The 11,834-nt window shown below is 45.9% G+C and overlaps 1 protein-coding gene across 1 annotated transcript; it reads right to left on the bottom strand.

The window, feature by feature from the left end:
* Window positions 1–3,132: 3,132 nt before the first annotated feature.
* LOC148657982 (ras-like protein family member 11A) lies at window positions 3,133–6,566 on the bottom strand. Its single transcript, XM_088638805.1, has 4 exons — window positions 5,127–6,566; window positions 4,710–4,766; window positions 4,539–4,615; window positions 3,133–3,865 (listed from the first exon to the last, which is right to left on the bottom strand). The coding sequence occupies exons 1-4, from the start codon at window positions 5,245–5,247 to the stop codon at window positions 3,401–3,403; spliced, it is 720 nt and encodes a 239-aa protein (XP_088494931.1). The 5' UTR covers window positions 5,248–6,566; the 3' UTR covers window positions 3,133–3,400.
* Between the last annotated feature and the right edge of the window lie 5,268 nt (window positions 6,567–11,834).

The raw sequence follows: 11,834 nt of genomic DNA, 5'->3' as shown, positions 1-11,834 counted from the left end.
TTCGTCTCCTGTCCTAAGTGCTAGGAAGTCTCAGCTTCCTGATTTTAAATCATCACCTAACCAATCTCCTTCCAGCTACTGGTCAGGTGACTGAGAGGGGCAGGTCAACCCCCCCCCCCCCAGCATTCTGGGTAATGTAGTTCACACCTGAGCTGTCATCTTGCATGCCCCTGTTGTGCTCACAACACTTCCAGCCATTAACACTTAAGTATCAGCAGTAGTTTCTGTGCTGTTGCAACAATGATAATGTAAGGCTTGGAAGAGAGCATGCACCATTGGTCCAACTCAATAAGTAACAAGTTCAGCGAACTAATGAGGACTTAGTTAAAACCAAGGACTCCTGTGTTCTAGAAACCATCAGCAATGCCAGACTTGGAGAAGACCAGAGCAGAGTTCACACAATAGAGATCAGTAAAACGGCATGCAATAATCTCCAGCTTCTGCGCAGAAGCTCCTGGGAGCTGGCAGAGAAACAGATAGCATCTCCCCACCCTGACAGCCAGCCTCCATACAGTGAGCAGTACTCCAGTCCGCTGCAGTGCCCTCGTGTGCCATGTTGGGTTGTACTCTAGTGGCTGGGGCACTGAAGGTCAGGGGTATTAATAGCTCGCTTACGCAGTGCTGTGAGAACGGGGCTTCTGTGTCCCAGTGGGAGCCTGTGAACTGCAGATCACATGAGCAGGGACAGCCTGCACTCCTTTAACCCTCCACGAACGTCGAGGTTCTTTGATTTGTCTTTTTTATGTATCTTTGATTGTTGCAAAAAAAAATCTCCTTTCGCGTCATCGCCTCTCGCCATAGCCCCCAGCTGTCCGGCTTGGGTTAAGTGTGTGTGGCTTAAAACATGATATTCAGCACTAACGTATCTTCATTACTTACAAGTACCAATCATCCGATATGTTACATCTCTGCTTACACATCACAAAGTACTTTCTGGTGTGTCTGAACATGTGTGGAGGTGAATGAAAGAGTTCCATTATTAAGATGATGTAACTGGGTCACGCTGTGAGCAACACTTATACATCCATTCATTTCCTGACCTCTTCTTCCAGTCCAGGGTTGCGGGAGAGGCGGAGCCAGTCCATTGCAGGGCACACGCATAGACACAAACGCCGATGTACACGCCTCCACCAGGACCAATTAACCTAATTAAGCCAATTAACCTACCAGTATGCTTTTGGTCTTTTGGAGGAAACCGGAGCAGCAGGAGGAAACCCACATGAATACAGGGAGAATATACAAACTCAGATAGCACCTCGGGAACTGACCTGGAATTAAACCTACAGCCTTGCAAAGGGGAACTGAATTCTTCTACTGTGTGGGATTCCTTCACCCTCTCTGCAGCCACAAAAAAACCTAACAGATTTCTGATCTGGCTGTGACTGGAATCCTGGAATTTTGTCAGTCTGTATTGAGGGCTGGGCTCTCAGTATTGCCCTGTTGTATTTATTCTTTTTCGCCAGAAAAGCACAGAAACCCACTTTAGCAGAGAGACTAACACCTGGTGACCTCACACCCTCGCAGTCTCTTTTGAATGCTTTTCCTACAGCGGGCTTGGTAACTACGGCAACGGGCCGCCAGCTTGTCAGCGATGGATCTGGTAAAATATCCCCATCCAGTAAGCTGGAGAAACACATATGACTCTGTCTGGACGTCAAGGAATGTTTGGAAACATGCTAAACGGCACCGAACAGCATTACCAATTTAAAAGAAAATGAATGCTGTCGTCAGAGGCTAAGATCAAACACAGCACAGGGAACCAAAGTGATTCTGACAGAGCGTCAGATTGCAGGGAGGGAGTGCTGAGTCCAGCTGTTCCAGATGGTCTGATGTACTCTTAGCCCGCTGTGTCTGAGCCCAGGTTAGAGTGATCTTGCTCCCTGCTGTCAGAAAAGACTCTAGCTAAGGGGTGCAGAGATCGTAGTCGGTTTGCTCAAATCCAAGCAGCTGTATTGGCACGACCCATGAATTTGTTGTCAAAGCAATAGCAATTAACAAGACATTTACTACGAAAAAGTCAGTTCCTTTCTTATAGAAATAAAATAGAAAGGCTTAATTGTGTGCTAAGATCTGGGAAACAGCTATACGATAAGAAAGCAGTCTCTTTCTCTAGACACCCACTTTCCCAGCGTCTGTCTGTTAATCTCCCAGAAAACCCAAGGCAGGGAACAAGGCTCTGGTGTCTTTGTGGCTCTGGCAGAACCACAGGCAGCCAGCAAGCAGAGAGGTTGGTCTACAGATTTCTCTATTCGTTTTTACTGACGTCTTACAGTGTGTCCTCAGTGTCGTAGCTCAGCTGTCCTCACCTGGGAAGTGTCAGGGAGGGCCATGCAGAAACGCACCTCATCATTCACACCTCATCTCAACCTGCTTTCTTTTTAAATGGCTCCAGAAAAGGGCAGCTGTTTAAATTGGAGAATTGTTCAAAAGAAATTCAATAAGTAAAACATTTCCTGCAGAGTATCATATTACACTTCCACAGTACGTTGCATCTCAAAGGAACTCAAAGCACTTCATACATACTGCAGGTAGAGACCCATTTCAACCTCCAGTGTTCTGCACCAGCAGTCCCACCTGGGAGAGACACAGCAGGCATTCTGCACCAGCAGCCCCACCACACAGCAAGGGAGAAATCATGTAATTACAGTACGACGGCTAATCAGATGTCACCAGCAGTGTGAAGGTTAGGATTCTGGACTCGTAACTGGAAGGCTGTGGGTTTCAAAGATGTTATCTGAATTGTCCCAGTAAAATATTCAGCTGAATAAATGAATGCAAATGTAAGCTGCGTGGCATAAGTGTCAACCAAATCAATCTTAAAGTAGTAAAACCTGCAATTTGTCATCTGCAGACTTCACGTTTCTACTGCAAGTTGTTCAGCTAATGTGACTCTTATTAGCTGTTGTACAGATTGCACATATAAAGAATGTGCTCAGCTAAAGATTGAGCAAACCTGTGGTGGGCTACACAGTGCATATTTTAAGGTTCTTCTTCAAATGAATTGCATTTCATTTTAAGAACATTCGTGGAAAGACAACTGATCAAATGGAGTCGCCCATAGCAAAGAAATATAAACGCTTTGTGCTTGTTTATAACCTTGCACGGTAGACAGGATGCGTGGCATTCAGATGCTAGACATCGTAAAACATTTTATTTGTATCATTCATCTTAAAAAGACGGTTTTGAAAAAAAGGGAAGAGCAATAAGAAATAGAATTGTACAAAAATAAATATCTTTACACGCTATATATACATATCTGTACATATTGATATTAGAAAAAAAATACAAGAAACTTGGGTTCCCCCGTTTGCGAAGGATGAGCAAACTGTTCACGCTGACGGTTTGACTACGGGGACGAAGTCTCCGAGCGACAGCCCCGTTTCCTTCCTTCCTCCCTTCATCACAAAGCGGGCTTGGCCTTGGAGGACAGCGCCTGCTTGAAGCGCCGCTTGAGGTCCTGCATGTTGGGGGACTTGGGCCGGGGGATGACGGAGCCCCGGCGCTTCTCGCCCAGGATGCACTGCGCCTGCTGCTTGCACGCCGCCTTGCACAGGTGCGCGAACACGTCGCTGACGTCCTCGTAGGTCTCGCTGGTGGAGAGCTCCAGGAAGACGGCGCCCAGCTCGCTGGCCAGCCGCAGCCCCTCGTGCGCGGGGACCCGCCGGGCGTGCAGCAGGTCGCCCTTGTTCGCCACCACGGCCACGGGCGCTTTGCACTCCGGGTGCGCCTGGCGGATGTGCTGGTGCAGGCACTGAATGGCCTCATAGCTGCAGTAGTCCGTGATGGAGTACACCAGGAGAAAGCAGTCGGCCCACTGGATACTTCGAGCGACCATGTCTGGAATCCGAGCTCCGTCTCCACTCATCTAGCGGGGGAGAACAACAGATCTTGAGTCTCACGCATGTCACCAGCACCCCTGCTCTTGAACTGGGGAGCTGTGAGCACCCTCCCGGGTCGTGGGGACCAAGACTCCACAGTTCAAGTTCACAGCGAGTGTCGTTTGTACTGTACCCGAGTGCAAGGAAAGGCTGACGTGCGTGTTTTCCCCACATGACGAATGACACGGAAGATGACATAACACTGACATAGAAACCGACACAACAAATGAAGTCACGGCTCTTGGAGGCAGGAACGGGGCAGCAGCTAGAAACGCAACCCTCAGTTAGAGAGCGGCTGTGCTCAAAAGTCGCCTGTTGCAGTATTTGCAGTTCAGTGCAAAATGCAAGTGGTGGCAGCGTTTTGGGTTGAGCGCAAAACTGAGGGGCGTATGCAGGGGGTAGAAGGGTGTTAGAGATCAGATCTTGGATATTATTAGATAAGGCAATAGGTATTGCAAGCAGGTAGCCGGGAATTGCATTTGAAACTACACCACATACAAGTCGCCCAGCTCCGCATAATTTCCTATAGATACACAACACGGGCGCCTGAGATCAGCAGGAGGCGGCACTAGCTTTTGAATGTGAAGAATGCTGTTGTTAACTGGCTGCCACTGCGCGAGTCTGGGGGCCTTTGAACGCTTAAGGGCTCTTTACTCTTACCTGGACGCACGGGGTGTCCTGGATCTGAACAGACAGCGGCGCCCCTTCCAGATGCACCAGTCTGGAATACAGGTTCCCTGGCCAAGGAAAAGCAAGAGACACACGTTTACTCGCCAATCAAGGTCGCTACTCCTGTGTCACGTTCCTCCGGCATCGAAATGAAATGCTTACCGGTGTTGGGCTCGTAATCGCCGATGAATCTCTTGGTGAGAAACCGCACCACCATGGCTGGGAAAACAGACAGCGAAACACAGCGTCACCGGGGTCCAGAAGCAAGGCACGGCATCAAAACACTCCCGCGTTCCTGGCCGGAGCAAGAAACTCCGTTCTGTCTGAACTACACCTCATTACACAGAGCTCCGCCCGTGATTAGAGTGGGTACAAGTCCCTAGCCCCTGGGGGACCGCTCCTTCAGACCAGATACCGCGTAACCGGTGTAATTAAAAAAAAATGAAACTGTCCTACCAAGAATACGTCAATGGAATTTCTCGTTTCCTTCTTTTTTTTTAACCGAATAAACAAAGAATGTGATTCAGTTGCACCTACAGGAAGTCTTTTGCCAACCGGCAACACCAACATAATAATTACCTGTTTTGCCCACTCCGCTGGTTCCCAGCACCGCAATCTTAATATCCCGGTGTAAAAAGTAATCCGTTGTCTCCGGAATCGGTGTGAGCAAAAAGTTGTTTGACATGGTCAGCTGGCGCATCGGCAACTCTCCAACGGCGATGGGTAATATTTATTCCAGACGTCTTATGCGTTTGTTCTATCGCTCGCAGAATCCTCCGCGTCGAGGACCTCAGTGGGTGTTTTCTTTCCCTGAGTATGAAAGGAAATAAAATAACCGATAACTTAACCGGCGGTCTAAGAAACTGGGCTTGTCGCCGGTGCCGATCTCTCCTGGGAAGTAGGGCTGTCTGCACCGGCTTGGACCCGGGCGACTTTTTATCTGCTGGCGCTGGCTGCGGCTGGGAAAACGTCCCTCCTATTTTGTATTCGAGGAGCCAATGAAGCCGTGCTGACATCCGAAGTGCGTAAAGGTTTTCTCTGCGCGGAGACGTTACGCATCGTCCTCCTCCTCCAGCGACGGAAAAGCTGACCGCATCAGCACCCGAGGGCGGGAGGAGGGGACCTCCCCCCCCCGCCGCCGTGGGCCGCAGGAGGCCCGCCGAGGCCGAGGCGAGCCCGGTTCGACTGCTGTCGCCAGCCTCCTGCTTCCGTTACCCGGCCAGAGTTTTAGCGGCGGGCCCAGCAGATGAAGAGTACCGCCACAGCAAGACATCGGCGCAGGAACGTGGGCGGTAAAAACGTGTGTCAAAAAACATTTCTCAGCGACTTTGGTTTTGTTGCCGAGTGTTAACGCCCCCATTAGAAAACACACGTTTAAAACGACTAAAACGTTTTGATGGTAGTTGGGAAATAGAATGTCCCTTCGATACTTAACGAAGTATCGGGCATCGTTTCAGTCTTTGATCTCCCTTTCTTTTATATTGAAACGTGACTCGCACTTAATGTGCCTGCCACGCTCCACCTTTCATTCGCGTGAAATTGTGGCCACGTGTCGTGGCCTGACGCGGAGATTAATACCCCTGCTCCTAGTGACCTCCATCACCCCCGGCGTTTCCCTCTAAACAGACTGTTCCTTTATTCTGTCAGCAAATTTGGTTTAATAGCGCATGTACTACTTCTTATAGTACATGTGCTGTTAAACCAAAATGCTACTTGAGGGCACAAAGTTTTATCTCCAGTAGCATGAGTATGTGTATGACACCCTGCTATTTGCACTGGACCCACATTTTAACATCTCGGTGTCTCTTTAAGTACTTTAATGGTCTTTGGCTGTGTCGTTTAAGGCGCACAGCTAAGTTGATAATGCACCCCTCTTTTCTTGAGCCTAGGTTCTGGAGTGAATGTTTTCTGAACCCCGATGGAATTTTCAACTAGGAAACCATTTTCTTTCATTTTATTCCCTGCTGAAAAGAGAAGAAAAGAAACACAACGTTTCGGCTGTGGAGTCTTCTTTGGGTGTGTGTAATCTGTTGACAAAAAAATGAATAGGACACCTATTTTTCTGTAGGCTCCACTACCGAAACGTTGTGTTTATTTTCTCTTTTCACTAGGGAATAAACCTTTACTTGTTCCTTTGCAGCCTACGCATGCTGACGCAGCTCCCTACTCGAACTATTCCAGATAAAATACCACCAGCTTTGCCGAACCACAGACTTGTCCTTTTCATCCTCCTAATGACAACAAGAGAATAAAACAAATATGATTTATGAAGCAACGGGTCTAAGACAACTGAGTGACTCAAGCCTAGCGCTGTATACTGTTGGCTTAATGCACAACGATCTCAGAACAAGCGAAAACCCACGAAAACATGTTATATTATACTATTATTCGTTTTTGTATATTTACACATTTACTAATAACACGGCCTGTTTATTATAAATTAAATGTATTTGATGTCTTTATTTTAAATGCTTTGCAATTATCACAGCAGAGAGTAATTAAAGGTTCATTCGGTGATTTGCGTCAGGGTGTGCAAACTGTACATGAACTTTCCAGATAACAAACCTCGAGATATTTCGGCGTATTTTTTTCCCCAGGTACCAGGAGTCGCAGGAGTGGACCTGCACAGGTGGGTGACAGGACTGCTCTGATGTAGAACAGGCCTGGACCAGATTTCATCAAGAATACATGTCATATCGTTTACCAAACCGCTTTATTCCATACGGTGTTGCGGGAAGTCGGCGCCTACCTGGCCAGCAACGAGCGCAAGGCAGGGTACACCCTGGACGGGACGTCAGTCCATCGCAGGGCAAGTGCAAGCCAATCATACATGGGGACAGTTTGGAGGCCACGGTAAAGGCCGAGAGGGAAATTTGACCCGGACACCGTGATATCTCCCTTCTCTTATCGAGAAATGCCCGGGAATCTTTAATGACCACCGAGAGTCAGGACCTTGGTTTAACGGCTCATCCGAAAGACGGTTCATCAAGAAGTGATGGAGTTTATTTCAGTGCTAAAGTATATTCTGAAACGGGTTTGCCGGTTTACAAACTAGACGCAAATAACATTCCCCCCCCTAAACGTACAATAAGATTATATTGCACGAAACAGCTGAAAACGCACGAAACATTGCGTCTAACAGGTTGAGGCCCCAAGTGTCTTCTAATTTCAGTATAATGTCTGTTTAGCTGTCTTGGTGAAGTCATGTGTTTCTTTCCTGGAGTGACATATAATCACATGGCTATTTCAGATCCACTCATGAAAGCACTCGCACAAACAGTTCCGTGCCTTTGGCTTCTTCATCTTTGAAAAGTAATTTGATTCAGGTAAAAAATAAAACAACAACCTCTTATCAATGAAGCGAAACCCAGACGCGATCAAAGATGGATTCGCATAACATGACATTTTACAGGAAGCGACGCTCAGTTAAAGAAGCAGCGAGGCTGGACAATTAAAAAGATCTGGACGATTCGAAGGAGGGAACAGAGTAATTTGGTAGATAATAAGGAGCAGGAATAGAAAGTAACTTCTGCAGAAACACAGCGGCGAGTTGCCTTAGCAACGGGCTGCAACATAAAGTCCTTCACATATTAAAATGTTTGCTACGTATCAATTCGGCAGTGACTGGTTATTCGGTTTTTCAGCTGTGGTCCCAACGGTTTGCTAATCGGGATCTAACTGAGAAACGGGAACGCAGGAAAGGTTACAAACGGAAGGAAGTCGTTCACATCGTCTAAAGAGGTGTTTGTAGCAATTTGGGTCAAGGCTCTTGTTTCTTAAAAAAAAAAAGCCAGGATATTTTCGGCAGCATGTCCACACCTGTCCTCAGCTCAAATGTCCGTTTGTGTTTGGGTGTTGATTCAGAAGATGTCCAGGGAGTTGACTTTGTCGATTACTCTGAGGGCTTGAATCAGGTTAACTCGCAGCGTTTTCTTTCTGTCTGTCCGTTTTGGATATTCCCTTGAGTCCAATCGTGAACTGGATCTATTCGATCTTCTCCGTACTAATTCCAGTGCAGAAATATCTTCTTTTTCATTTTTTGGACAAAACTGTAAATGATACCCCAGACGAATGCTTAAGAAAATTCTCAGATTTAATTGCAATTCTAGCACTATTCCACATATTACAAAACCCGTTTCAATGGGGAAAAGATATTAGGACGGAGGAGGCTACAAACCAATCTCTTGATACTGAAATAGAGCACTGAACACTGGAAATAGTTATTTTTCACGATCAAGGTGGCGTAAAAACAAAAATAAAAGATTATTCTACTTGCACGCTAACGTCCTTTATTTTCTGTCTGGGCAAACTACGTATTCAGTTATATTAGCAAGCCAGCAAGGAGTGTAACACTACAAACTATTAGGACATACACAGAACTAATTTGAATATATAATATTGTTTGGTGGTGAACAATACGGCCGAAAAACAAACACGCAAAACTGTGGAAACTGGTAACAAAAAACCCACGTTTAATATCCAATTATCAAAATACACCTTTGAATAAATTACAGTGCTAATCCCCTATTGGTTTATATTGTGATAACGTAGGTGCGCCCATTGTCTAATTATGTACTATTACGGAGCACGCCAGCAGCAGAGAATGTGTGTGATAAACACGCTGCGGGCAAATGTTAATATAAGAAACGGTGTCAGTCTAGTATATGGAATACTCAATCCAGGGAAATTCTGGTGATCTGAAAAGAGGTGGACGAGTTTATTGTCTGAGATAGCGTTTACTCACTGTTTTTGTAGGCTTAAGTTTTCATTAGTACCTGTGGCTAAAACCTTGCTGAACAAATGATTCTCTTGTTTATTTACAGTACATGTTCATCATCTGTGAGTGTTTCTATAGTCTGTTGTTGTAAAAACAAATTGCCCCTTGGGGATAATAAAGATACTCTCTCCATGCAATTCAGGGTCTCGGGGTGGAGTCGGAGCCTATCCCGGCAAGCTACGTAGACATGCGTACCATGTTCTAATACACCTCGAAAACAAAACTGCACGCCGGTTTACTGAAACACTCATATGTTTGTGATGAACGACTAACAGAGCAACCTCGCTGCCTGCCCAGGTCCGGAGATCGTTGTACAGCACAATTAACCAGCATGCCTCTCTTATTACTGAGGGTGTCTGGCAAAAATAACTTATTAAGTTTCTCGTTACAGTCCAACATAACAGCAGAATGTCGGCACTAGGGAAGGAACACTTCACATCCGGTGAATTTCCCAACGAAGCACTTTGAGAAGAAAGCAAGTTAAAGGGCGAGTCAGACAACAGGTTAGCTGTCACGAATCCTACTGCCCTCCCAGAAACAGACGTGTACTATATGTATATGGACGTAAATAATAATAATATCATCCTTACACGTATATAACACTCTATAGGTACTGGGGACTCCCCTCCTCCACCAGTGTGTAGCACCACCTACAACTCCAGCCATAGTGCACCAGTACGCTCCCCACACACCAGCTCTCAGTGAGAAGAACAGTGATGAAGCCGGTTCAGAGATGGGAATGAATATGAGGCCATGACTGGTAAAGGCCAGGGGAAGGTGGCCAGACACTTAGAACAATTGTAGTGCTAACCCACTGTTGGCTTATATTGTGATAACATAGGTGAATTCATAGAATTCTGAAATTTCTGTCCATCTAAAAGATGTACACTCATATTTTAACAACTTTCCTTGTTTAAGTTGTCATAGTTAGACTAATACACGTCTATAGAAACTGGTGACCTATAAAAACTGCTGGACTGGAAAATTTCCAGGAACGGGGTTGGAGACCCCAAAAGAGAAACTTGTGTCAAAACAGCAGAAAAAAACCCCGCAGGATTTTTCTAACCCTTACGTAGCGAGCTGGGGAAAACAGCAGTGTACGCAAGACACAACCCACCGTGACTCTTCAGCAGCTGGAATGCATGTGAGGGATATAGACTCAGCATTACTGGCACCAAAAAAATAGAAATTGAAATAAAACAGATCCCACTTCACCCCTTGCAGAATTCCATTCTCTGAGGTTTTCTGTGTCACTAAGCAAACAATTGCTCAACACATCCCCCACCTGAACTATTAACACGTTTAAATAGCGTTAACCCTACTCTTCTTCTAAAAAAGTGCCCTGTTCAGTTTTTTACAGGCAACTTGACATCCTGGAGCTGAAAAACCAACAGAGGGATATAAACGTTTGGAGTATCTGGGAGATCAGCTGGCTCCGTGGAAAGAATTCATTTCCAACAGTGTCACCCATGATGCTCCCTGATGACAATCACTTAACTACTCATTGTTATCTGCAGCACAGGGCTTTTCTTGAAAGTGTTTCCCTCAGCTTCTACCCTGCATGCGCAAGGAATAAGATAATCTTCCCCTCTCCTGGCAATCAGGGTGGCTGGTGGTGGACTATATACGTCCAGCTACACAATGGACTGTTTTTCTCCCTGGCAGCATACCTTAAATATTAAAACCAATTCAAAGCACTTGGGATAGTGGCTCTGGCCCTCTTGCACAAGATCCACAGAAGGCCTGGAATCAGCTAAATGACACTACGATGATGAACAATGACCTCGAGGGGTATCGGAGGTGCTGTGTCATTACTGCAGCCCATAATACTCCGAATAGCCCCACTGTTTCCATGCCTGGCCTCCCACCCCACAACAGCCGGGGATTCTGACCTTACACTCATTCTCCGAATGGGGAGGGGCTCACTGTGGCTGCATTAGAGTTTCGGAGTTGAATTTTTGTTTTTACACCCAGGTGTGCTGCAGATAATGGAACCTGTCTATGCAATGTTCAGTATGCCTAAAGATGAAGATATGCAGAACTCCCAACAGCGCAAAACTGACAGTGTTGCAAACGTCTGAGGCCCTCGTATGTCAGCCAGAGAATGGACAACAGAATGATGGAGTGCTTACCAGACCAGCTGCACTACACCCATATTAAACAAATAAAAGTTTTCTTTATTCGAAAGCAAGGCTGTTTCCAAGTTCATTACTCTGGAAGTCTGAGCACTGTGTAATTCCAAGATATTTTTCTGAAAAACACCTATCCTCAAAACTCACAGCTAGATACAATGTCTCCCACTGAGTGACTTTACTAGGTTAACTATTGGTATATGTGTAACACCTATTCTATATCTGTGCATATTAGTACTTCCTAAAGGTATAAGTAAAACATTCAACTACATTGACATGAAATTAAAAATGTCACGTCATTATATATGCTGCATCATTTTTACCTTCCAGATAGTTTTCAACTTAGACCCCCAAGTTATGTACCATGGACCCAGGGAA

The sequence above is a fragment of the Lepisosteus platostomus genome, chromosome 7 (assembly GCF_059453375.1).
Source record: "Lepisosteus platostomus isolate fLepPlt1 chromosome 7, fLepPlt1.hap1, whole genome shotgun sequence".
NCBI classification, from domain to species: Eukaryota; Metazoa; Chordata; class Actinopteri; order Semionotiformes; family Lepisosteidae; genus Lepisosteus; species Lepisosteus platostomus.
This window is presented reverse-complemented; position numbering and strand designations above follow the sequence as displayed.

Coding starts and splice junctions, on each gene's coding strand:
- LOC148657982 (XM_088638805.1), bottom strand. CDS start 5,247: ATGCGCCAGCTGACCATGTCAAACAACTTTTTGCTCACACCGATTCCG. Junction 4,616..4,709: donor CGATTACGAGCCCAACACCG/GTAAGCATTTCA, acceptor TTCCTTGGCCAG/GGAACCTGTATTCCAGACTG. Junction 3,866..4,538: donor AGGACACCCCGTGCGTCCAG/GTAAGAGTAAAG, acceptor CTCCCCCGCTAG/ATGAGTGGAGACGGAGCTCG.